Genomic DNA, 25,305 nt, shown 5'->3' with positions numbered 1-25,305 from the left:
GGTACACTGAGAGTGGCAATGTGGGGGGAACGGTGAGTAGAGAATCACTGGAAACTGGGGTGGAGCAAAAGAGGGGAAGATGTGCTGACTGAGGAGAGGAGATTTTTTTCAAATTTATTTCAAAGAATGAGCTCTGTTGGGTTGGCAAATCTCATTGGTTTGAAAATATCAAGCCAATTATTGTAACTAAAAATATTGAAAGCTGCAAATAAAGGTTTATTGCAGTAAGGGTCAAACTAAATGATAATTACTCTTGATTTGTGTTTAAAAAAAAGCACTTGCAGCTGTTGGACTGAATCAGACTCACATAGAAAGATTACAGGAAATGGCAAATTCCAGAATAGATTATTTTCATGGCATTTTTGGCATTGTTGATTTGGAAGAAAAGGAAAGACCTGCATTTATATAGCACCTGCTCACATCTCCGCAAAACCCCTGCACACAGCGAATTACTTACATGTTGTAATGAAGGCAAATGTGGCAGCCATTTCTGCACATAACAAGATCCCAGGGACAGCAATTAATGACAAGTTAATCATGAACATCTTAAATACAATCCAGTACCTGTTTTACTCCCTTCATATCACTTTAAAAAAAAACTTTTATTTCAATCTATTTCACACTACCTTAAGCCAATTTTCTTACACTGACATTTAAAATGGTTCCAGTCCTTCACATCCCCATTATTTTGCATGTGAAAATGGCTTCATTCGTGGATTCCACGACCAATGAAGTGCCCACGTATTGCACACTAGCTCGCTTACTTATGCAACTATAAATCTCTGATACAAAAGTCATATTCAAAAGAAAGCAGTGCTTGAGGCCGAGGACTGTGTCCTTGTCTCAATTCTACAGGTTTGCTCAGTCGACTCATTGGCACCCTCCACAAACTACCACTATTACCCCACCTCCACTACCACCCCCCCAAGCCCAGCCCACAGATTAGTGAAAAAACTCTCCTGTGGCGTCTCAAGGGTTAAGTGCGAGTTGAACTGTCCCTGTGGTGAAGCTCTAATGCACTTTACAGAATAAAAGTTCTTTCCGAGAAAAGTGTCACCCAGCTAGAACTGATTTCTCAGTGGAATGCTTCATCGGGACAGGAGTAAGGCATTCAACCTCTCGAACCTGCTCCACCAGTCTATTGGATCTTGGCTGATGTGCACCTCCACTGTGATACCTTACCCAACAACAATCCATCAATCTCAGCCTTGAAGCAGAAATTTGCCCAGTCCATCTTATCATGTTACAGTTGATCAGAAGGGGTTATTACGGATAAAAAGATCATTGCAAAAATGATTGCAACCTATCCACTTGGTTCTTGGCTGCAGCGAAAAGGACCGAGATTCTGGGATTGAGCATTAGGGTTGCCAACTCTGGGTGGATGTACTCCTGGAGGTTTCATCACTTGATTTGCTGTCTTTAATCACCCCTTCCAGACAAACAGCCTTCTCTCCTGTATCTCCAATATCTTTATAACTGAAGAGTTCAAAGAAAATGAAAAAGAAACATTTTTTTTAAACCGCCCTATGATTTTTCCTAACACAGTGCTTACAGCAGTGTCCAGGAGATTAACTTTTAATTCCTGTCGGCTCCAGGGAAATCCTGGGGAGGTGGCAACCCTATGAACACAGGTCAAAAATGGTCGACACATTAAACGGTGATCAGCCCCTGTTTGGAGTATCATATAGGGAATGACTGACACCAGATTAAACGAATGGACTTATTGACCTGGTCAGGGATATCAGAGAGAGGTACCTTCTCAACAGTGAGGAGGGAAGAGTGAAAGAAAATACAGAGTATGCTCCAAGGGGCACCATTATTACACACACGTCTGTGCTATCCTCCAGAAGTTGGCAATGGGCCCCATTCCCCCACCCTTTCAACGACTGCAACAGCCAAAAGGCAAACAAACATACTTTTTTAAAATGCATTCTTCCGTGGGATGTGGGTGTCACTGGCAAGGTCAGCATTTGTTGCCCGTCCCTATTGCCCTTGAACTGAGTGGTTTGCTGGGCCATTTCAGAGGGCAGTTAAGAATCAACTGTGGGTCTGGAATCACATGTAGACCAGACCAGGCAAGGAGAGCAGATTTCCTTCCTTAAGGGACATCAGCAGATGAGATGGGTTTTTACAACAATTGATGATTGTTTCTGGTCACTATTATTGAGATTAGCTTCCAATTCAGGATCTTAATGATTGTATTTTAAATGCCATCAGCTGCCGTGGTGGAATTTGAACTTATGTCTGCAAGGCATTAGCCTGAGTCTTGGGGTTACCAGTCTGCTGATATTACCACTACGCCACCATGGCCCCAATGGGAAGCTAAATGGGAGACCTACAAACTATGTATCCCTCCTGAATGTCAAACTCATTTGAACCTGACCAATAGCGACATACCTCATCTCCCATGTGTGGCTGGAATTCAAACTTAGTGGGTGGACAGAAGATTTGGTTGTACATGTCCATGACCTTGTGCTTGTCACTCCTTGCATCCAGGTTGTCCACAGCATTTTCAATGATATCTAGGCCCTCGTGTCGAGATGTTTCAAGATTATATTCTGCTGAGAGGAACGTCCTGAAGGTGCGAGCCAGGCTGGCATGGAATCCCAAATCAGAGCACTGTGGGAAAAACATGGGAATGGGTGAACAAAGGAGGACTGATTGTACATCGGTGAGAGTGAAGGATTCAGCTCCCTGAGTGATGCAGTAGTGGTGAGAGTGAAGGATTAAACTCACGGAGTGATGGAATAGCAGTGAGAGTGAAAGATTAAACTCATGGAGCGATGGAATAGTGGTGAGAGTGAAGGATTAAACTCACGGAGTGATGGAAAAGCGGTGTGGGTGAAGGATTAAACTCACTGAGTGATGGAATAGCGGTGAGAGTGAAGGATTCAGCTCATTTAGTGATGGAATAGCCATAGAGCAAAGGATTAAGCTCCGAGTGATCAAATAGTGGCGAGAGTGAAGATAGATTCAGCTCCCTTGTGATGAAATAGCAGTGAGAGTGAAGAATTCAGCTCCGAGGGATGGAATAGCCATAGAGTGAAGGATTCAGCTCACTGAGTGGTGGAATAGCAGTGAGAGTGAAGGATTAAACTCACCAAATGATGGAATTGCGGTGAGAGTGAAGGATTAAGCTCACCGAGTGATGGAATAGCTGTAGAGTGAAGGATAAAACTCCGAGTGATCGAATAGCGGCAAGAGTGAAGGTTTCAGCCCACTGAGTGATAGAATAGCGGTGAGAGTGAAGGATTCAGCTCCCTTAGTGATGGAATAGCGGCCAGGATGAAGGTTTCAGCTCACTGAGTGATCAAGTAGCCATAGAGTGATGGATTCAGCTCCGAGGGATGGAATAGCGGTGAGAGTGAAGGATTAAAACTACCGAGTGACGGAATAGTGGTGAAAGTGAAGGATTAAGCTCACTGAGTGATCAAATAGTGGTGAGAGTGAAGGATTCAGCTCCTTTAGTGATGGAATAGTGATGAGAGTGAAGGATTAAACTCATTGAGTGATGGAATAACCATAGAGTGAAGGATTCAGCTCCAAGAGATCGAATAGCTGCGAGTGTGAAGGATTCAGCCCACTGGGTGATGGAATAGCGGTGAGAGTGAAGGATTAAACTCACTAAGTGAATGAATAATCATAGAGTGAAGGATTAAGCTCACCGAGTGATGGAATAGCGGTGAGAGTGAAGGTGGATTCAGCTCATTGAGTGATGGAATAACATTTGAGTAAACTCACTCACTGACCACACTCAGCACCAGCACTGGCTTTCTGTACCCATGTATGGTTACTTTTGAACAAACTTTGGAATTTTAACCACAAAAACAGGAGTGTTTGGGTCAGGTGGGGAATTAAAAATCACCAATGTCCACTTTTGGCTTAAATGGAGCAGGAGGGTGGGCATGTTCCAAGGATTGAGATTGGCACTTTAATAATTACAATAAAGTTGCAAACCTCATCGTAATTTGTCTTTTCAAAGTTAACTGTTGAAAGTCAGGTTTCCCAAGCTTTGGAAAAACTGGCATCTGCACCCAGTCAAGGAGGTAAATGATTTTACACTGGATACTGTGCCTGCCTGGGATGCCCTGCGATTGGGCACCCACCTCTTTGACCTTTCCAGACCTCCATTTGCCACCTTCCCAGTCTCTGATTTTCCTCACTGAGGCCCCTCCCCATGATTCCCCCATTGGCATCTCCCGGCTTGGGACTGGACCTCCTTCTGGGATTGACATTCCCTTCACACCTCCAAGATTGACCCATCCCCCACCAGCACCATTGGGACTAACACCCCCATCCCCATCCCGGGATCAATGTCCCTCTCCCATTCAACCCCACCTTATCCTACAGCCTTCACTGACTCACTGCCCACCTAATTGGAAGCCAAACCATCAGTCAGGCTGGCTTCCAGATGGGACATCTCATGGATGCTCTGGAATTGGGGAATTCCAACTTCCCAGTTCCCTGTGCCTTACTGAACCCCTGCATCCCCATCCCCCACCCTTACATCTGAAGCCATATTGGACCAAATTCAGGCCTTTAGAGATACAAATATACCCCTGAGAAGGTATTCTTAGACTGATAGATGGTGAGATGAACAGTCCCTTCAGTCCTCTTCTTGCATTTCTCTCTCTTCTCCCAGGACTCTTTCATTGGCTTCAATGAAAATGAAGATGACTCAAAAATGGGCTATCAATTCACTAACACCTGTTTTACACCATCTCACAGAGCCAAGGTCTACACTAAAGACACCAAGCAGTGTGGGAGAAGGGTAGATGTGTACGAAGGAGATTGAAAGCTGCCAATCTGACCATCCATTAAAGTAAAAGTACCCTCATGGGGGTTATTTTGACTTTGGATGATAGTGTAGAATCGGAAGAGAGGTATATTATAACAGAGTGCTGATCCAATATCACCCATTGTTAAAATGGTCCCCCACTATTTCTAAAGTCCTTGGTGAAACTCTTCATTAGTATAAAAGGATGCATAGTCTTTATATCCAAGAGTATGGGGAAACCTCCCTTTTTTGCGTCAAACATGTAGGGTAGACCAGGGTGGGACCTGCATCAAAGTGCATCGTTTGCTCCTGATACCATTGTGGTGCGTAGCTGTATTGCTGCTGTACCTCCCTGGGCATAAAGGCAGTACCCGATTCACCTTCCCAAAAGCCTCTGTTACCTTCTTCTGTCAAAGATGCAAAAATTTTCCTCTCAGAATGTGATCTGCACCCCATTCACCCTGGCGTGGATGATCTGTTTTTGAAGAGCAGCTTGGCTCACCTGATGCATGTGCACCATGCAAGTGATTACAGATGACAAGCCTGCACAGGTATGTGTAAAGCTGTTGTGGTCAGGCTGAGGCTTTCATTTCATTCCCAGTAAATTCTATCCGACCTTTTCCAAACCAATGAATGAGTCATTTAGATTTTGTCTTTTTGGGATTCTGCCAACAGATACACTTTCTCACGAGTCTAGGAAGCAGATCCCGTTGGCAGGGGACCCCTAGGAGAGAGTGGACACCAGAGAGATTTTCTGGATTTGGGAATAATTTTCTCAATTATTTAAGCAAAGCTTAATTTTTAAATATGTCAGAGTCCTCATGAGGATTAGATTGACATTTGTGAGGTGAAAATGAAATCTGCTTGACAAAATTGAGGCAGAGATTGTGAATAATAGATTACTGAGGGGAAAAGGAACCACAAAGGGAAAAGCTTCTTCCTTAGTAAAATTCTTGTGTTGAATAAGTTTTGGTGGGGGTGGGAGGAGGGGAGCAGGTGGTGGTGTGGAACTGAGGAAGAAAGATGCCCCCTTGTTATAATAACCGTTGTGTTCTAACTTCACTCTACAACCACACACTAACTCAGTGCAGTTTAACTCCAAGTAACCCTTGAGCATAGTCATTCACCATGTAATGTTTTATATATAAATTCAAGTTACCATAGTAACTGCTGCTAACATAGGTGTGTATATTCCTTTACGGCACATATATTCTCATCTGTTAAACAGCAGTGCCTGTGCAGCCAGTGCAGGATAGTTCACACAATGCTGGGTTTGTGCATCTGAGAACATTGGGTGTGGGGGGGGAGGTTGTTGTTGAGGGGGAGGGCGTTACAATTCACAGGGTGAAAAATAAAGCGGAAAACCATCTGGGGCTTTCAGTCACAGCAAACGGTCAAGGAAATGAACTTGTGCAGGCTATTGTGAGGAGAACATAGAGGCTGCGGAGAGCAGGCAGTCTACGGGCAAACTGCCAGTGTGGACTTGGAAAGGACAAAGCCTTAAGTTCAGCAGAGTGAAGCTAATTCAACTCGGAATGATGACTGGGGCCCAGTAACCAGGCCAACTTTCAGCCCCATGGACTCTTTCCCAAGCAGTAATTCTTTGATCCAGTTTTGAAGAATGTCACTTTGCACGGTCTATTGCTTTACAGTCTCTTTCCCCCCACCGCCGCCCCCCACCCTGTGTCATCGATCTAACTTTAAAACAAGGAAGAGTATGAGTTTGACCTTAAAAAGGATCTGATCTCATTAGCTGGTCTTATCTACACTCAGCTGTACCCTGGTGGTTTTACGAGCCATTTGCTTTCAGAGTTGGAACAGTCTGTAGAATGTGCCACTTCACTGGGCTTTCCTTTACTTCCAATGGGGGTACAATAGTAACAGGCCGGAAGGTGGGATTCATGGTTTGAAGCCTGATGATTTTTGTTGCTGATTAAACATAATTGACAACCTGAATAACTGATGAATGTCCTCAGAAGAGACAGAAGTGAATGGACATTGATTGAAAAAAAAAGACCTTTAATGACTAATTTACAATTTCCCCTTCAAAGACTTGCAAATCCAAAGCTAGAAATGGTGGCAATTTTGCTGTCATCGGTCCATCTCATGCACTGTCACAAAGGTAAGGCTTTCCCTCAAAGCTACTTTCTCTCCTTCCTTGCCTTGCTCACATCCTCAGAGGTTAGGGGCACTTTCAGGCTTTACCAGTGACAATCAGTTGGCTTCTCCATGTTTCCTGTGCTCGTGAGAAAGCCAAGTTTCCATTTGCTGGTGCTTAATGTAGAACCCGTTGATTTTGTAATGTATGGAACATGGTGACTATAGGTGCAATGTAATGGTATTAAACTAGCAACCAGAGGTTGTGATTCCAGCCTCATTATCCTAAATAACTAAACTTAAAGGGGGCCATAAAGGGAATGCAATGGATGTTGTCTATATGAATTTTAAGAAAGTGTTTGAGGAAGTACCACATAAAATGCTGGTCAACAAAATCGAGGCTCATGGAATAGGAGGGTCAGTGTCAGCCTGGATTAAATATTGGCTTCAGGACAGAAAACAGCAAATCATAGTAAGTAGTTTTTTTTCAGACGGAAGGGTGGTAGACAGTGGTATTCTCAAGGGTCAGTGCTAGGACCACAGCTTTTTTGATACATAGAAATAAATTGGAGTCAAGGGTAAAATTTCATAATTTGCCAATGACACCAAACTTGGAAATGTGGCAAACAGTGGGGATGATACCAACTGACTGTAAGAAGACATAGATAGGCTAGCAGTATAGGCAGATGATTAACAAGTGGAATTTAATATAGAGAAGTGTGAGGTGATGCATTTTGGCAGAAAGGATAGGGAGAGGCAATATAGACTCAATGGCACATTTCTAAAGAGTTTGCAGGGACAGGGGACCTGGGGCATCATGTGAATAGATCTTTGAAGGTGGCAGGTCAAAGCATATAGGATCTTGGGCTTCATAAATGGGGGCATTCAGTCCAAAGCAGGGAAGTTATGCTGAACCTTTAGAAAACTCAGGTTAGGCCAAAATGAGAGTCCTATGTCCAGCTCTGGCCACTACACTTTAGGATAGATGTGAGGGTCCTGAAGAGGGTGCAGAGGAGATTTAATTTACCAGAGTGATTCCAGGGAAGGGGGGATTTTAGCTACAAGTTTGGGTTGGAGGAGCTGGAGATTGAGGGGGGAATCTGATAGAGGTGTACAAGATTATGATAAGTTTGGATAAAGTAGACAACGAAACTTGTTCCTATCTGCTGATTGCACAAGGACTAGGGGAATGATTTAAGGTTTTGGGCAAGAAATACAGGGGGGATGTGAGGGTACTTTTTTTTTTTACAGAGCAAGTGGTAATGCCTGCAGCTTGCTACCTATGAGATTGGTGGAAGCAGAGACAATGAATGATTTCAAAAGGAAATTGGATGGGCACTTGAAGGAAATAAAATTGCATGGCTACGTGGATCAAGTGGGGGAGTGGGACTGAATGGATTGCTCTACAGAGAGTCGGCATGGAGTTGATGGGACGAATGGTGCTTTTATGACTCTATGAATTATTTTAGGCAATAGTGCAAAGGGCAAACTCAGAGGTGAGAGTGTTACCACTGAGCCCCAGCCCCGACAGATAGTCTTCTCAAAACGGTTTTCTCACCCAAGCTTTCCATCACCTCTACGAGCTCTCCTACCTTAGCTCAGTCACCATTCTTTATCCCTTTTATTGCCCACCCCCACTACACCTCCATGGCCTTGGGACATTCTGCTTAAGCTGTCCCTGTACTGGGCAGGACTGGATTCCAACACTGGGCGCCTCACCTTAACCAAGCACATAATTCACCAGTAAAGTAAAGAATACTGACGTCGATCAGGTCGGAGACGTCATGGATGTAGTATTTGGCCACTGCAGCATTCGTCGCTGCAAGGTTAAGCAGGTAGTCATTTCTAGCTTTGGTGCACTTCAGTTTGTTTTCAGAATACTTGGCTTGACGCTGAGAAAGAAAACAAAAAAGGAAACCTCAATGTAAGAATAATTACAAAATTGTTCATGTACAGGATCGCCAGACAGACACATATCCAAATCAAGAACAGACTAATCCACTTTTCAATCATCTATACAGAATTCCACTGGACCATTCCATTTCCCATTCACTCCTATTATATAGCACACCAATGGACCATATGCCTTGTTGTTAGTTAGATGACTGATGAAAACACTAAAATGTTCTCATGGTGCATCGAGTTTGATAGTGTCCTTTCACATCCGTGCTGTGGATTTCAATCTCACCTAGGGTGACTCTGACCCAGCCATGAATGGCAAAGCAGAGGAACTGGCCTGTTGCAAGTTGGGAAGGATAGTTAGCATGGGGAATGGAAACATGATAACGCTGAGCACAGAGTAATAATTTTTGGGGCGCCATTGAACCACATTGGTGCAGTGGAATAGGGCCTTTACTCAAAAACCAACCCATGCTGTACCTGCCCTGGGAGTGTTTGATGGGGACAGTGTAGAAGGAGCTTTACTCTGTATCTAACCCCAGCTGTACCTGTCCTGGGAGTATTTGATGGGGCAGTGCAGAGGGACCTTTACTCTGTATCTAACTCCATGCTGTTCCTGACCTGGGAGTGTTTGATGGGACGGTGTAGAGGGAGCTTTACTCTGTATCTAACCCCGTGCTGTTCCTGACCTGGGAATGTTTGATGGGGACAGTATAGAAGGAGCTTTACTCTGTATCTAACCTCGTGCTGTACCTGTCCTGGGAGTGTTTGATGGGGACAGTGTAGAGGGAGCTTTACTCTGTATCTAACCCCGTGCTGTACCTGTCCTGGGAGTGTTTGATGGGGACAGTGTAGAGGGAACTTTACTCTGTATCTAACTCCATGCTGTACCTGACCTGGGAGTGTTTGAAAGGGACAGTGTAGAAGGAGCTTTACTCTGTTTTTAACCCGTGCTGTACCTGCCCTGGGAGTGTTTGACGGAGATGGTGTGGAGGGAGCTTTTCTCTGTAACTAACCCCGTGCTGTCCCTGCCCTGGGAGTGTTTGATGGGGACAGTGTAGAGGGAGCTTTACTCTTATCTAACCTTGTACTATTTATTTTATTTTTGTTTTTTGTATTCTCAAAGACAAGATGATATCCTGCTGCTTAATAAATTATTACCGTACACATACTCCTCTGGTTTACAGATTCCATTATTTCACTTGGTTTTAATTTGAAGCTAAAGTGTTTGGAGTTTCCTCATTGTAATTAATCCACCTTATTTTTTTAGTATCAGAGCTGTACTAGGTTACTGAGAGTCTTTTAAAAAAAATTCTGTCTTCCTGACAACCTTCTTCAGAATCCTAAATTATATTCCATCTGGAAGCTTTGTTCACACGGATTTGAGGTATAGGGCCTTTACTCGAACTCATGTCCCAAAGACGTAAGGCTGAGTGTTAACCAGCTGAGTCACCCACTGCTCCACCTTGTATTTTGTTTTCAAAAATAATGGACATACCAAACAGATGAAACATAATCAAGCAGCGGCCAAATTTTATCCAGCAACAGCAGGAGCTAATGAACGGATTCAGCTTTGTGCAGGATCCCAGCAAGAGTCTGGTTGAGGCTGACTGGTTGAATCAATGGACTGTGGTAGATTACCAAACTGGATAATTCCAACTACAGTTTATACCCAATTCAGGCAGAACATCTCCTGACACAGGAACACTGTGCTTATCACGATTGGACAGGGTCTACATCTGCCTCATTGCAGAGCACGGATATGACTTGACTCTGGGCTGGGGGTAATCTTCATCTGGGATTTGTCACAGGGCTTATGTGAAAAGGAAGATTTGCATTTACAAGGCACGTACTGTAGTCTCGAAATGCCTTCATATAAAATGAAGTGTGAGGATTGTTGTAATGTTAGAAATTCGGCAGCTATTTTTGGAGCCCCACAGGATCTTAGAAACAGGTACTGTATTATTTTTTGTTGTTGATAGTATTGAGGAAAAAATTCTTTGCTCCTGACGAATTGTGGTCTTTAACATTCTGCCTGAATGAATAGAACAGGCAGACAAGAGTTCGCTTTAATATCTCACCCATTTGACCTCCAACAGTGCAGCACTCTCTCGGTACTGCACTTGAACATTAGCTGACCAGTGAGCTCCAAGCCCAATACAACAGATGTGAAATTCTTTGGCTCATTCTATGCTCCATAACTTGTACAGTTAAGAATTAATAAAAACAGAATTACCTGGAAAAACTCAGCAGGTCTGGCAGCATCGGCGGAGAAGAAAAGAGTTGACGTTTCGAGTCCTCATGACCCTTCGACAGAACTTGAGTTCGAGTCCAGGAAAGAGCTGAAATATAAGCTGGTTTAAGGTGTGTGTGTGGGGGGCGGAGAGATAGAGAGACAGAGAGGTGGAGGGGGTTGGTGTGGTTGTAGCGACAAACAAGCAGTGATAGAAGCAGATCATCAAAAGATGTCAACGACAATAGTACAATAGAACACATAGGTGTTAAAGTTAAAGTTGGTGATATTATCTAAACGAATGTGCTAATTAAGAATGGATGGTAGGGCACTCAAGGTATAGCTCTAGTGGGTTTTTTTAAATTTTTTTTTTAATAATGGAAATAGGTGGGAAAAGGAAAATCTTTATAATTTATTGGAAAAAAAAAGAAGGGGGAAACAGAAAGGGGGTGGGGATGGGGGAGGGAGCTCACGACCTAAAGTTGTTGAATTCATCCCCACCCCCTTTCTGTTTCCCCCTTCTTTTTTTTTCCAATAAATTATAAAGATTTTCCTTTTCCCACCTATTTCCATTATTAAAAAAACCCACTAGAGCTATACCTTGAGTGCCCTACCATCCATTCTTAATTAGCACATTCGTTTAGATAATATCACCAACTTTAACACCTATGTGTTCTATTGTACTATTGTCGTTGGCATCTTTTGATGATCTGCTTCTATCACTGCTTGTTTGTCCCTACAACCACACCAACCCCCTCCACCTCTCTGTCTCTCTATCTCTCCGCCCCCCACACACACACCTTAAACCAGCTTATATTTCAGCTCTTTCCTGGACTCGAACTCAAGTTCTGTCGAAGGGTCATGAGGACTCGAAACGTCAACTCTTTTCTTCTCCGCCGATGCTGCCAGACCTGCTGAGTTTTTCCAGGTAATTCTGTTTTTGTTTTGGATTTCCAGCATCCGCAGTTTTTTTGTTTTTAAGAACTAATAAAGGCTTATTCTGTGCAGCACGATCTTCCCAATTGTACAGGTTTGTAAATAACTTGTACTGTTTTCACTCCATGAAGGCAGGTGTTGCAATATTTAGGAATACACAGCAGGGTCGATTTGAATTGTGTGTGGAACATACAACCAATGGGATCGAGGGCTAAGATGGTGGAAGTGGAGGAAGGGTTCACACCTTCTTCTCACGCCCCAAGCAGTTTAACTTGGCTAAATTCAGGCATGGGAAGGCCACCTGCCTCATGATCTAATGGAAAGGCAGAGCAAAATCGAGGGACTGAATGGCCTACTCCTGTTCCAATGTTCCCTGTATACCTGACTCATAGGGTATGATGGTAACACTCATAACTTTGGTGTTCATGGGTTATCTGAATTATATCCTTCATATACAGACAACATGCAAACATACAAACGTTTAATGTATCCTTGCAGGGTCCAAAGGACCCACTCCTACTCTTCCTTGCTCTGCTGTGCTCAGGCTTTGGTTTCACAGGAGGCTATACAGGCTTCAGTCAGGACTGTGGTTAAAATGGCAGTGGATGAAATTAGGCCCATGAGCCACTGGGACAGTTGCCCTCAATGAAAAGCTTCATGGAGACCTTTTGACAGTGTAGCACATTCCACTGATCTCTTGTAACTCCATGCAGAAAGATTCTCACTATGGCATGTCATTTGGCATTGTCCTCTCTAGATCTCAAGAATGCCCTCACGGACTTAATGGAGAGTTGACAGGCTAATCGGCCATTAGTACTAGCTTTATTTCTTATATTCGTTCATGGGATGTGGGGGTCGCAAGCTAGGCCAGTATTTATTGCGCATCCCTAAATATCCTTGAGAAGGTGGGGGTGAGCCATCTTCTTGAACCGCTGGAGTCCATGTAGTGTAGGTATTTCAACAGTGCTGTTAGGGAGGGAGTTCCAGGATTGTGGCCCAGCAACAGTAAAGGAACGGCGATATATTTCCAAGTCAGGATGGTGTGTAGCTTGGAGGGGAACTTGCAGGTGCTGGTGTTCCAAGCATCTGTGACCTTGTCCTTCTAGGTGATAAGAGGTCCTGGGTTTGGATGGTGCTGTTTAAGGAGCCTTGGTGAGTTCCTGCAGTGCATCTTGTAGATGATACACACTGCTGCTACTCTGTAATACTGGTGAAGGGAGTGAATGTTTAAGGCAGTGAATGGGATGCCAATCAAGTGGGCTGCTTTGTCCTGGGCGATGCTGATCTTCTTGAGTGTTGTTGGAGTTACGCTCATCAGGTAAGTAGAAACTATTCCATCACACTCCTGACTTGTGCCTTGTAGATGGTGGACAGGCTTTGGGGAGTCAGGAGGTGTGTTACTCATCGCAGGATTCCTAGCCTCTAACCTGCTTTTGTAGTAAGACTTGACTCCATTCCAGTTCAGTTTCTGGTCAATGATACCCCCCAGGATGTTGATAGTGGGGGATTCGGTGATGGTAATGCCATTGAATGTCAGGGGGAGATAAGTTCTCTCTTGTTGAACGACCGACCATTGCTTAATACTTTTGTGGTAGAGAATGTTACTTGTCACCATTAATTTTTTTTAAGGTATTGCTGTACATGTGCATGGGCTGCTTTAGTATCTGAGGATATTTCTTGCTGAAGTTCTGTTTTTCAATGGAATTTATTTTTGTGGAACATTTTGAATTGCTTTTTCAAATGTTTGCCACTGTTTATTTACTGCCATACCGTTTAATCTATTTATCCAATAGACCTAAACCAGCTCCTACCTTTGTAATTGGCTTTAAGTTTAAGATTCTTGCCTGTGATTGGATTATATCACTTTTAAACATAACATGGAATTCAACTGTTTTATGATCACTTTGTCCCAACAGATCTTTTACTATGAGATTACTAATTAACCTGCCTCATTGCACAATACTAGATCTAAAATAGCTTTATCCCTAGTTGGTTCCACAACATACTGTTCCAGGAAACTATGAAAGCAATTCTACAAACTCATCTTCCAAACCGCCTTTGCCAATTTGATTAGCCCAATCTATATGAAGATTTAAGACCCCACAATGTCAGCTTTGTAGCTGTTCTGGGACAGCTTGGCTAAGAGCGAAGCTAGTTCTGGAGAAGAGAATGTCAGATTCCTACTAGGCTAGGTAGAGATGAAGGAATCCATTCAACCCACCCTATTGTAGAAACCTGCAATCCCTTCATAAACGCATTTAACTCTCTCTTAAGTGACAGTAAAGATTTAACCTTTACACTCCTACCAAATGACCATCCTGGCAATTAATCACTTTTCATGTGAAGATCTCCTTGATACTAGGGCTTGAAATTTCCCTTTAGCAGCTGGTGTCTTGCGTAGAATATCCTGCATGCTACTACTGAGGTATAGTGATGCAGTGGCTATTTCAGTGGATTAGTATTCCAAAGGGGTAAGTTTGAGTAAGAGTTCAAACCCCACCATGGCATTTTGAGATTTGAATGCCATTTTCAAAGCCTGGAAATAAGGAAATGGTTTCAGTAAAGGCTGTCGGGCTGACGTAAAAACCCAAATGGCTACTCTCATGTCCTTACCCGGTTTGGCCTTTGTGCAACTCCAGACCCACACCAACGTGGCTGACTCTTCACCTCTGAAGTGACCTCACAAGTCACTCAGTTGCATCAAATCTAGCCCCTTATGCACTCAGTGATCAAAATGCACTCTACTTTTTGTCTTATTATTTCACCAAAAAACTGTCAAAAAAGTTCACTGTCCAATTATAAATGTTTGTAACCCATGTTATCCAATAGAAATTGCTGACTAACCACAGGTGACACCATTTTAGTCACAAACACCAGCTTTAGTAAGGAACAACAACCTATATTTATATAGAGCCTTGAACTTAATAATATGTCCCAAGATGATCCATTATAAAACAAAGCCTGATACCAAGTGACATAAGGAAACATTGGGTCAAATGACCAAAAGCTTGGTCAAAGAGATAGGTTTTAAGGAATGTTGTAAAGACAGAAAGCAAGGGAGAGAGGTTTAGAGAGGGAATTCCAGAGCTTAGGACCTAGACAGCTAAAGGCCGAGCCACCTATGGTGGAGCAATTAAAATGAGGGATGCTCAAGAGGCGGAATTACAGGCGTGCAGATATCTTGGAGGGTTGTAAGGCTGGAGGTGTTTACAAAGAGGGGGCAAGGCCATGGAGGAATTTCAAAGCAGGAATTGGTATTTTAAAATTGAGACAACACTTAACCGGGATCAGTGTAGGTCAGTGAGCACAGACAGGGTCTGGTACAATTAGGACATGGGCAACAGACCTTTGGATGACCTCAAGTATATGGAGGGTAGAATGTGGGAGGTCAGCTAGGAGTGCATTAGAATAGTTGAGTCTGGAGGTAACAAAGGCATGGACGAGGACTTCACCAGCAGATAAGCTGAGGCAAGAATGAGGTTGGGTGATGTAATAGAGCTGGAAACACGCAGTCTTAGTGGCGTTTGTGAACAATCCGGTTCAGTCTTGGAGAGTTACCGGGTAGCGGGACAGATTTGATGGCTCTGCAGTGTGGTTTGTGGCAGACACCAAAGATAATGATTTCAGCCTTCCCAATATTTCATTGCATTGTATAAGTTTGACTTTGGGTGATATTGTAAAGGAGTGATAGAGGGTCAGTCACTTGTGATTCATCTCTCCTAGTTTGATTTCCATTGAGTTCAGTAGAAATGTAAAAGTCAAACAGCCCCCACTCTCAATTTAGGTTAACAACAACAACTTCTATTTGTATAGTGTCTTTTACATAATAAAATGTCCCAAGACACTTCACAGGAGCATTATAAAACAAAGTATGGCATTGAACCAGATAAGTGATTATTAGATCAAATGACTAAAAGCTTGGTCAAAGAGGTAGGTTTTAAGGAGTGTCTTAAAGGAGGAAAATGAGGTAGAGAGGAGGAAAGGTTTACGGAGGGAATTCCAGAGCTTGGGGCCCAGGCAACTGAAGACACAGCCCTCATGGTGCAGCAATTAAAATTGGGGTTGTTCAAGAGAATATGATTATAGAATTGCAGATATCTCAGAGGTTTGTGGGACTGGAAGAGGTTACAGAGATCGGGAAGGGTGAAGCCATGGAGATTTGAAAACATGGGTGAGAATGTTAAAATCAAGATATTGCTTGACCAGGAGCCAATCTAGGGCAATGAGTGCAGGGGTGATAGCTAGATTTCCAATCAGGCACATGTGGTTAATATATTGAACAAAACTGTTTTTTAACAAGCATTATGTATTTTATCAGGACTTGTGAGGAGAGAAAATATACCTTACAAGTAATGTCAAAATAGCACCCTCTATCACTGCGCCAATTCCTACTATGAGAGCAAGACTGGCAAATTATTAACTGTCCACACCAAATGTTTGGTCCGCTTTGTGCTTTGGATGAACCAAAAATTGGGTTGAGGTTATGCCAAGATAGGAGCCATTTTGTTATATCAGTCTCAGCTCATTCTGAAGCCAGGTCCCTGATTGAAAAGACAGCATAGTAATTGACTGCACATCGCTCCCAGGCTTCATTCATCACCGTGACTGTAAATCAGCATTTGCCACGAGTCAGGGACACAATTGCACTCCATCATCTAACACTCTCAACTGGCACACAGTCACAGACAGAGCATGCCTGTTTCCATGGAAACCCATGCATTTGAACTGCTATATATCAAGGAACAGAACCTAAAACAATACAAAAACCTTTCAAAATCATTTGCATTCCACCCCCTTGCACTCCCGCCCCACACAACCCTTGCCCTGAATTCTTTTCCCCTTTTCAGCAGAAGTCAGAGGGTCAGAGAGCTGTAGGTTCAAAGGTCAATTAGGACTTGACAGGATACAGACTGGCAGTCCAATCCTCACACTGAGACACAGCTGCATTGTTCAGGAGAGGCCCTGCTTGTGCGCTCAGTAGACACTAACCGATCCAGCAGTACTATTCAAAGTGGGAGAAGTGGGGGGGAGGGGGGAGTTCTCCTAGTATCCTGGGCAATATTCCCCCTTTGACCAAAATGACCAAAAGCCAATTAGCTGGTCATCTATCGCACGGCAACTTATGAGTTGTCAATGATACACAATGGCTGCCACATTTGAATACGAACAATAACTGTACCAGATTCTGAATTAATGGAAGGAGTGATTTTCATGTGAAGGAAATCATGGAAATTCAAGTACTTATTACATTATGTGAGACTTGTAACTTTAAGTACACGTTTTTTGCCAACTCAGCTGTGGCTTAGTTGCTCGAGACAAAAAGACTCTGGATTCAAGTCCCACTCCGCAGAACTGAGCATATGACCCAGACTGACACACCCAGTACAGTACTGAAGGAGTTCTGCACCATCAGATGTGCTGTCTTTTGGATGAGACATTAAACTGGAGCTTTGTCTGCTCTCTCAATTGGATGTAAAAGTTCCAATGGCACTATTTCAAAAAAAAAGAGAGCAGGGCAGTGTTCAGCACAAATTTACCCCTCAAACAACGTCACCAAAAGAGATCAACTCATCACCACTTGCTGTTACGGGACCTTTCTATGAGCAAATTGGTTGCCTTGGTTCCTACATTGAAATACTACACTTAAATACTTCATTGGCTGTAAAACACTTTTGAGTTTGTGAAAGTGCTATATAAATTCATATTCTTTCTTTATTTTCCCTCCTACTGCCCTTGGAAGCACCAACTCATGCAGGAGTGAAGTTGTATGGGTGCAGGTTCCCTCTGGCATGTTGCTCAAGCTGCCACTTTTACAAGTGTCTGTTTGCAAACCATTCAACCACATTCGGCATCACAATGGAGCCAGCACGCATTCTGCAGCAAATGTTGTTGGATAGTGATCTGAGTCGGATAAACACCAGACGATTTGCCCTTCCCAGTGCCCTGACCTACTGACTGGCCTTGTCTGAGATTGCCAAACTGGAGTGGGGGAAGGCTGGGGAAGGTCAGAAGTGGCAAAAGAAGGGTTAAACCACTTGCTGACTACCATTTCTGAGCAGTTGGGTGACTCACTTAAGGGATGTTTTAAGATAATTTTGCTCCGTTACACAGAAGAATGGGTATTTTCAACTAGTCTAAGGAAGATAAATAAAATACATGGACATATTTCTTTCTAATAGAAAAGCACAGGTCAACACGAAGCCCTGCATTTGGACTCAGTGTGGTAAGTGGGTTAAGCTTTCTTGATAAGTTTACAGGGCTGGGTGTCAATGATCGGAATTTAATGCACCCCTCCTGAGGCAAGTTTGGAGGCAGGGGGCATTTAATCGGATGGGAGGATGGTGTATGGGCACCCCACTGCCTTCCTGCCCTGAAGCCTATCGAGGCCCTTAGGTGGGAAGTTAATACCCACAAGGGCCTCATCCCGCGCTGCTGGTATTCAACCGGCGGCGGGCAGGGGGTCACCATGTGGGAAGCCTGAAAAGCAAACTCCCTTGAGTTTGCTTGCAGGTTAATGGGAGGGATCCCTTGTTTGAAGGGCTCAATCGAAGGTTCTGGCATCGGAAGGAGAGGATGGCCTGTTGAGAGCCACCTCTCTGCCCTTGCTGCTGACCCTGCTCCCACCCCACCCCCGCTAGCCCCCACTCCGCCCTAACTCACCAACTCACCTGTGGCCTGGGTCCCTTGCTGATCCTGAGCCTCTGGCAGGTGCATTACCAGCAGCTACCACCCCTCCTGTTGGCACTGCCTCCAACACACAGCTGCTGGTCTCTGACTGATAGCTGTTGGGGCAGTTGGGGGTTGGGGGGGGTGTGGTGGTGATGCTGGCTTCTGCTCTCAAGGTGCTTGATCCCAGGGTCCTTGATCTGGGAGAAGGCCCATCGTTGTCCATTTAAATGCCTGATGGACACTTAATTTGGCGTACTTGCCTGAAAGGGGGTGACAAGCGCTCTCACCGGCTCTCCAGCCAGCTGGTGAGACTCTTGTTGCCTGCGTTAAATACTGCCCAATACGTATTCAAAGTGTCAGCTGCATCAGAAGGCTGTGGGTTCATGTCCTGCTCCACCAACTAGAGAACAAAATCTCTTGTTCAGCATCAAAAGAGCGCTGCACAGTCAGAGGTGCCGTCTTTTGGGCCAGGTATTAAATCAAAGCAAATTCTGCCCTTCCAGGTGGATGTAAAACATCCCATGTACTATTTTAAAGAAGAGTAGGAGATTTCTGAAAAATATTTATCTCTCAGGAGGTCCACTAAAACATTATCTGGTCCTCATCCCACTGTTGTTTGCAGGACCTTACAGTGTGCAAATTGGCATCCATGTTTCCCTCAATACAACAGTGCTTACACCTGAAAAGTACTTTATTGGCTATAAAGCATTGGGGATTTGCCAAGACTGTGAATGGTGCTATTGAAATGAAATTTCTTTCTTTCTTAGGCCTCTTCATACCATGGGCCCAAACCAATATCCGCCCACTGCGCATCATTCAGTACCATGCTGTAAAAACCTTGCATTTCACTACACATTAATTCTGGGAAGGGTGGGTTGGGTCCCTCCCAACCTCACAGTCCATTCTCCTCAAACCCTTCAATTACTGGCAGTGCCCGCTGCTTTAATCATACCTTCTCCTTCATTTTCTCGATCTTCCTCACGGAGCTCCGACGCTGTGGCCTGTCCTCATGCCGAAGCAGATTCACGCTTATGTCCCCTGATTTGCTGAACTGCTTCTCTTCTTGCTTCTCAGCCTCCTTCAGCTTGCTCTCCGCACTGATGCTCTCTGCGTGGTACATATGGTATGTTTTCATTACCTGGCAGAGGGAGAAGACAACAGTTTAATGGCCTACGCAGTGCACAACTTCTTCACATTAACAGCACCTTGAAGATAGTAAAATGTCCAGGAGCATTATCTGACAAAATCTAACACCAAGTCCACATAAGGAATTATTGGAACAGGTGACTGAAGTTGGTCAACGAGGTTGATTTAAGAGGGATTTAGGGAAGGAATTCCACAGCAGCCTCCAGTGGCAGAGAAATAAAGTGGAGGATGCACAAGAGACCAGAATTGTAGGAGCTCAGAGATCTCAGAGACTGGAGGAGATTACAGAGAGAGAGAGAGAGAGAGAGAGAGAGAGGTGAGGGGTGAAGATGGCGGGAGGAGAAGGGCGACGCTGGCAGGAGGAGAAGGGGAAAGATAGTAGGGGTAAAGGGGAAAGATGGCAGGGGAGAAGGGGAAAGATGGTAGTGGGAGGGTGAAGATGGTGGAGGGGAAGGGCATAGATGGCCAGGGAAGTTCGAAGTTGGCAGGAGGAGGGTAAAGGAGAGTATGGAGGTCATCAGGAAAAGACTGGCAATAGCAATGTAAGTGTGAGTTTGAGGAACTTGCAGTTGTAATTGAGCATGGGTGCATGGGACTGAGAGCAGCAGGGATCCAGGCACTTCATGTTGGGCCTGGATGTGCACTTATGTTTTCAAAAAACTTACCTTCAGTGGAGGCACTGGCTTCCAGACATCTTTACTTGATATACACATTCATCAGAGAAGCCAAATTTCCATTTAATAACAAGGCTCCCTGCAAAGTCCAGCATGAATCATAATTGTTGCCAAAATCAGTGGTGTTAAAATGAGAGAAAAATTGGAAATGGAGCAGAAGTGAAGAAGATTCCATTTTAGCTCTTCCCCACCCTTATCTTGCTGATTGTAGAGAGTTAACACTTGTCTCAAGGCTATGCCCCTTTATTTTTGAAAACATGATTTTTCACCTTCAACTGACTGGAAATTTTACAATTTGAACTGAAACAGAGCAAACTGCTTAAAAATGCAAGTCCACGTTCCAAGGTGAAGGTGAGAAACAAACAAATAGCTCTCGGGGAGTGAAGAGAGAGACATTTCCTATAATCCAGACACCCATTGAAACTCCTAACTGTCTCAAGAAGAGACATTAAAAATACAAAGTATGGGATATTGAAACAATGGCTGCCACAGACAGACCCACCCAAAACCTCTAGGAAATACATAATGAGTGAAATATTTCACCCGCCCAATTACTAGAGAGAGAGATTGCAAGTGACACAGGTGGTGTCAAGAAACAGGCTGAAGGCGGCTCTCTCTCTCTCTTTTGGAATAAGTGTATCGCCCAGTTCAAAAAGCCAGCTCTACCAGAAACCTACCAAACCAAGGTCTCATAGTAATTGCACCATCTTCTACACCTGACCACAACGAAGAAACCAGCCAACCCATATTGGTTGCAGCATTTTAAACTGTATGCCTCAAGGACAATCAAAGGACACTTAACCATATATTCTTTTAATTTTTTTATTGGACTCTAACTCCCCTAATTTCTGATGTGTGTGCGTGCGTGTGTCTGAAAGGCTGCATGAAAGCCCAATGCTTGATGCTGCCGTTTTATTACTTTTCTTGAGTTTAGCGGTTAATAAATTTGCTCTCACTTTGACTCAAGAAAACCTTGTATGATTGGGTCCTTGTTGTTCACAGCTCAAATAGTTAAATACATTCTGATTTGGAAAAGGCATATCCTCTTGAAAAAAAAGCTTAAACTTTTGTTGTGACCAGCTGAGGAGGTTGAAGAAAGTGGAGCCAGTTCACTTCTCCTCACTGACCCTTCTGTGTGAGGATGGAAAGCCTATTTTCCAGCCCCAAGCTTGCATACCCCAGCATGAGATGGTTGCAAGCTCACTGTTAAGATTTTACAGCAAGCCCTGTGATAACACATTTGTCCTTCCTCAGTATAGTTGAGGCAGACTGGGCCAATCAGTTAGATCAATATTCTATCTGAAAATCTGGGATATCATTTCTATATGAAATGACAGGAGCTGGCTATTAATATGTTGGTCGGATGGGTTTCTGTTTGAGAAACTTCCTTTCAATTGACCCTGGAATGAGATTATAGTCTAACAACTTTGGTAGCGTACCTTCAATCAATTAAGAAGGCAGCTTCACAGCTCAACATGCTGCCCATCACCTTGATGAGTTATCATATGCTGAATACCTTAAAATTTTTCAAACAATTTTCCATCCCGTGTTTATGTTCACTGTGAGCTGGCTCAAAGGCTCCACTGTCTATCAGCCATTTAAAGGATGGAGACGATGGCCAAGAAATTCAGGTTCACCCATCAGGGTACAGACCCAGTGCCTGAATGATGAGGCTTGAGGAGTGTCTGATAATGGACCTTTGGCCTTTTTATTGGGGAGTTGCTGAAGATGAATGCAAGGTTGGAGCACCTACTGCTAGCAAGGCGGAGGCCACCTGGTTTAGTGGGGCTGAGGGTTGGACCATGATAGGGGATCTTGGTGGAAGCATAGCAGGACAGGTGATCAGGACAGGAGGCTGGTGGCATTGGGGACAGAGGAGGCCAATGGAGCAGTGTAGAGTGAGCTTTACTCTGTATCTAACCCCGCACTGTATCTGCCCTGTTACTGATCATTGGGACAGTATAGAAAGAGCTTTACTTTGTATCTAACCCCATGCTGTACCTGCCCTGGGAGTGTTTGATGGAGGCAGTGTAGAGGGAGCTTTAAACTGTGTCTAACCCCGTGGTGTAATTGCCCGGGATTTGGCTCAGATGGATAATACCTCAAATGGGTTATGATTGCTTGTCACCTTGAGGTGTGCCAAACATTCACCAGAAACTAACAAAGGAAATAGCTGGTGCAGAATAGTGACTCTGGCACAAAGCTCACTATAGAAGAGCTGGGTGCTTGCAATACTAATAATTGATACTCACAGTGTACAGCTCATTGGTGACCTTTAACAGCTCCTCATGCATCTGCTGGCCAATTTCCTTGCTCTGTAAGCACAAAAAACACCAGGGTGTTAGATCTACACAGTTGTCTCTGCGATACTGCTGTTTGAAAATGTTATATCACATAATCCTGAAAAAGAAAGCTCTAACCAATTGATCAAACGGGCTGCTTTGTCCTGGATGACATGGAGGTTTGATTGTTGTTAGAGCCACACTAATGCAGGCAAGTTGAGAGTATTCCATCACACCGCTGACTTGTGGTTGTGGATGGTAGAGATATTTTGGGGAATTAAGGAGGTGAGCCACTCACTGCACAATGCTCAGTGTCTGGCTTGCTCTCGTAGCCATGGCATTTATATGGCCGGTCCAGTTGAATTTTGGTCAGCGGCGAACCCCACGACGTTGATGGTTGGGGAGTCGGCAATAGAAATGCAATTCAACCCAAAGCACCCAAAAATCAGGTGCAGGGAACCTAGGGTCCTAGTTTTTTAGCAACATGGTGCCACGGTTAAAAATACTTTGCTTATAGGGCATCCCAAATATGGCAAATACTAATTGATGACTTTCGTGTGTAAGAGGGGGCAAAAAGATCAGTCCAACACACACCTCTGCTTGAGGTACAATCATGATCTCTGAAAATCTCCTGATCATAAATTAGGGTTAGGTACACTTTGAGTTATGATAAGCTGTAGAAAAGGTACACCAAGGAGTGTTTACACAAATAATTATTCCAATACAGGAATAAATGGCCACCATAAGGTGACCAGCTAAAGCAGGGCCTTCTGGGTACATGGGGAGAGGGGGTTCTCACATTTTCACCTGAGTCAATCAGAATCAAAAGCAGCTTGCAGGCCACAAACCAACATTTGCAAGCTTTGAGTTCAGTAAGTACACAGTCAATAGCTTTAACAAGTGGCTCTGCAGCTTTCCTGCAGGTGCAGTCTGACTGAACAACTGTTCAGTTATAGATTAGTCAGCTGAGTGTGGAAGGTGCTCAGATTAAACTAGTGCTTCACTGCGTTTGTTAGAAATGAGAACATCGAACCCAGCACTGACTCATTCTTCAAGCACTAAGAAGAAGACACCCTCTCAAAATACTTGCACTGGAGACAGTTCAGAGAAGGGTCACTAGGTTGATTCATGGGATAAGGGGTTTGTCTAATGAGGAAAAGTTGAGCAAGTTGGGCCTATACTCACTGGAGTTTAGAAAAATGAGAAATGGAATTTTTATTGCAACATAGAAGTGGAGATGGTGGTGTAGTGGTAATGTCACTGGACTAGTAATCGAGTGGCTCAGGCTAATTGTCTGGGGACACCGGTTCAAATCACACCACGGCAGCTGGTGGAATTTAAATTCAATTAATAAATTGAAAGTTAGTCTCAGTAAACTATCATCAATTTTTGTTCACTAATGCCCTTTAGGGAGGGAAATCTGCCATCCTTACCCAGTCTGGCCTACATATTGACGCCAGACCCACAGCAATGTGGTTGACTCTTAACTGCCCTCTGAAATGGCCTAGCAAGACACCCAATTCAAGGGAAATTAGGGATGGGCAACAAACGCTGGCCTTGCCAGCAACGCCCACATTCAATGAAACAATGAAGAACAAAAAAGTCCCTGGGGGTTTGCCAGGGTTGATGCTAAGAGGAATTTCCCTCTCATGGGGGAATCTAGGACTAGGGGGCTGTAGTTTCAAAATAAGGGGTCTCCCATTTAAGATGGAGATAAGGAGTTTCTTCTCTCAGAGGATTGTGAATCTTTAGAATTCTCTACCCGAGAGAGCTGTGGAGGTTGAGAGATTGAATTTACTCGAGTCTGAGATGGACAGATTTTTGAGCTAAATGGGAGTCAGGGGTTATGGGCAACAGACAAGAAAATGGAGTTGATTTTCTGCCCCCTCGACTGAAATCCTGAATGTGGGATTCCACAGATACTGTTTGGCCCTCCTGCTTGGCAGCCCTGGCACATGCTGGGGTGGCATCTCACCTCAGTGCCCATTCTATATATGCCAGCCTGGATAGTCAGTGCTAATAGACTAAGCAAGCATGACACAACAAGTTCATCATCACATCACATCATATCACTTATACCTGGTTCAATGCATCCATCAGTTTCCTCTTAATCTGTCATTAAGCAAATACATGGAGGGACAACAGAGTATTGCAAGTTTGGGGTGGGGGAGTTGCTGGGTCTGTAAAGTACCCAGAAGCTATTAGATTATTCCTTGCCTTAGCCATGCTCAACACAGGATAATCCAATTCTGGTGTATTACCTTGCAAGAAAATTGAATCTTGCAGGCGCCAATTCAAGCTGATAACTACACAAACTGACTGCCAGAACATGGGCTGAATCTGACTTTCAATCGCAAACAGTTCAGTTGTGGTGGAAGGTCAGAGCTGTAATTATCTGTCAGACAATTGCCTGCAGCTTCATAGTAAAATGGAATATTAGCCATGCAGAGCAGAGCTATACATTTTGACAACATTTCAAAACATTTTGCTTTCCTTCTAACGTGAATTTTGTGTTCATTGAAGAGAGGGATGTTAGTGTCAAGGAATCAAGGACCCAGGGTCAACAACAAGTATCAAGACTTCAGGACAGGT

General features: G+C 43.9%; 1 protein-coding gene across 1 annotated transcript in view; it reads right to left on the bottom strand.

Moving 5' to 3' along the window:
- Nucleotides 1-25,305, bottom strand: part of srgap3 (SLIT-ROBO Rho GTPase activating protein 3) — a 492,705-nt gene that overhangs the window by 59,445 nt on the left and 407,955 nt on the right. Inside the window, exons 2-5 of the mRNA XM_041192000.1 lie at nucleotides 22,684-22,746; nucleotides 19,564-19,749; nucleotides 8,638-8,766; nucleotides 2,398-2,619 (exon numbers count right to left, since the gene is read on the bottom strand). Of these exons, the coding sequence (XP_041047934.1) occupies nucleotides 2,398-2,619; nucleotides 8,638-8,766; nucleotides 19,564-19,749; nucleotides 22,684-22,746 (600 nt within the window). The remainder of the gene's footprint in view (nucleotides 1-2,397; nucleotides 2,620-8,637; nucleotides 8,767-19,563; nucleotides 19,750-22,683; nucleotides 22,747-25,305) is intronic.

This window comes from Carcharodon carcharias, chromosome 7 (assembly GCF_017639515.1).
Source record: "Carcharodon carcharias isolate sCarCar2 chromosome 7, sCarCar2.pri, whole genome shotgun sequence".
Lineage (NCBI taxonomy): Eukaryota > Metazoa > Chordata > Chondrichthyes > Lamniformes > Lamnidae > Carcharodon > Carcharodon carcharias.
The sequence above is the reverse complement of the archived record's forward strand: the minus strand, read 5'-3'. Positions and strand labels throughout refer to the sequence as shown.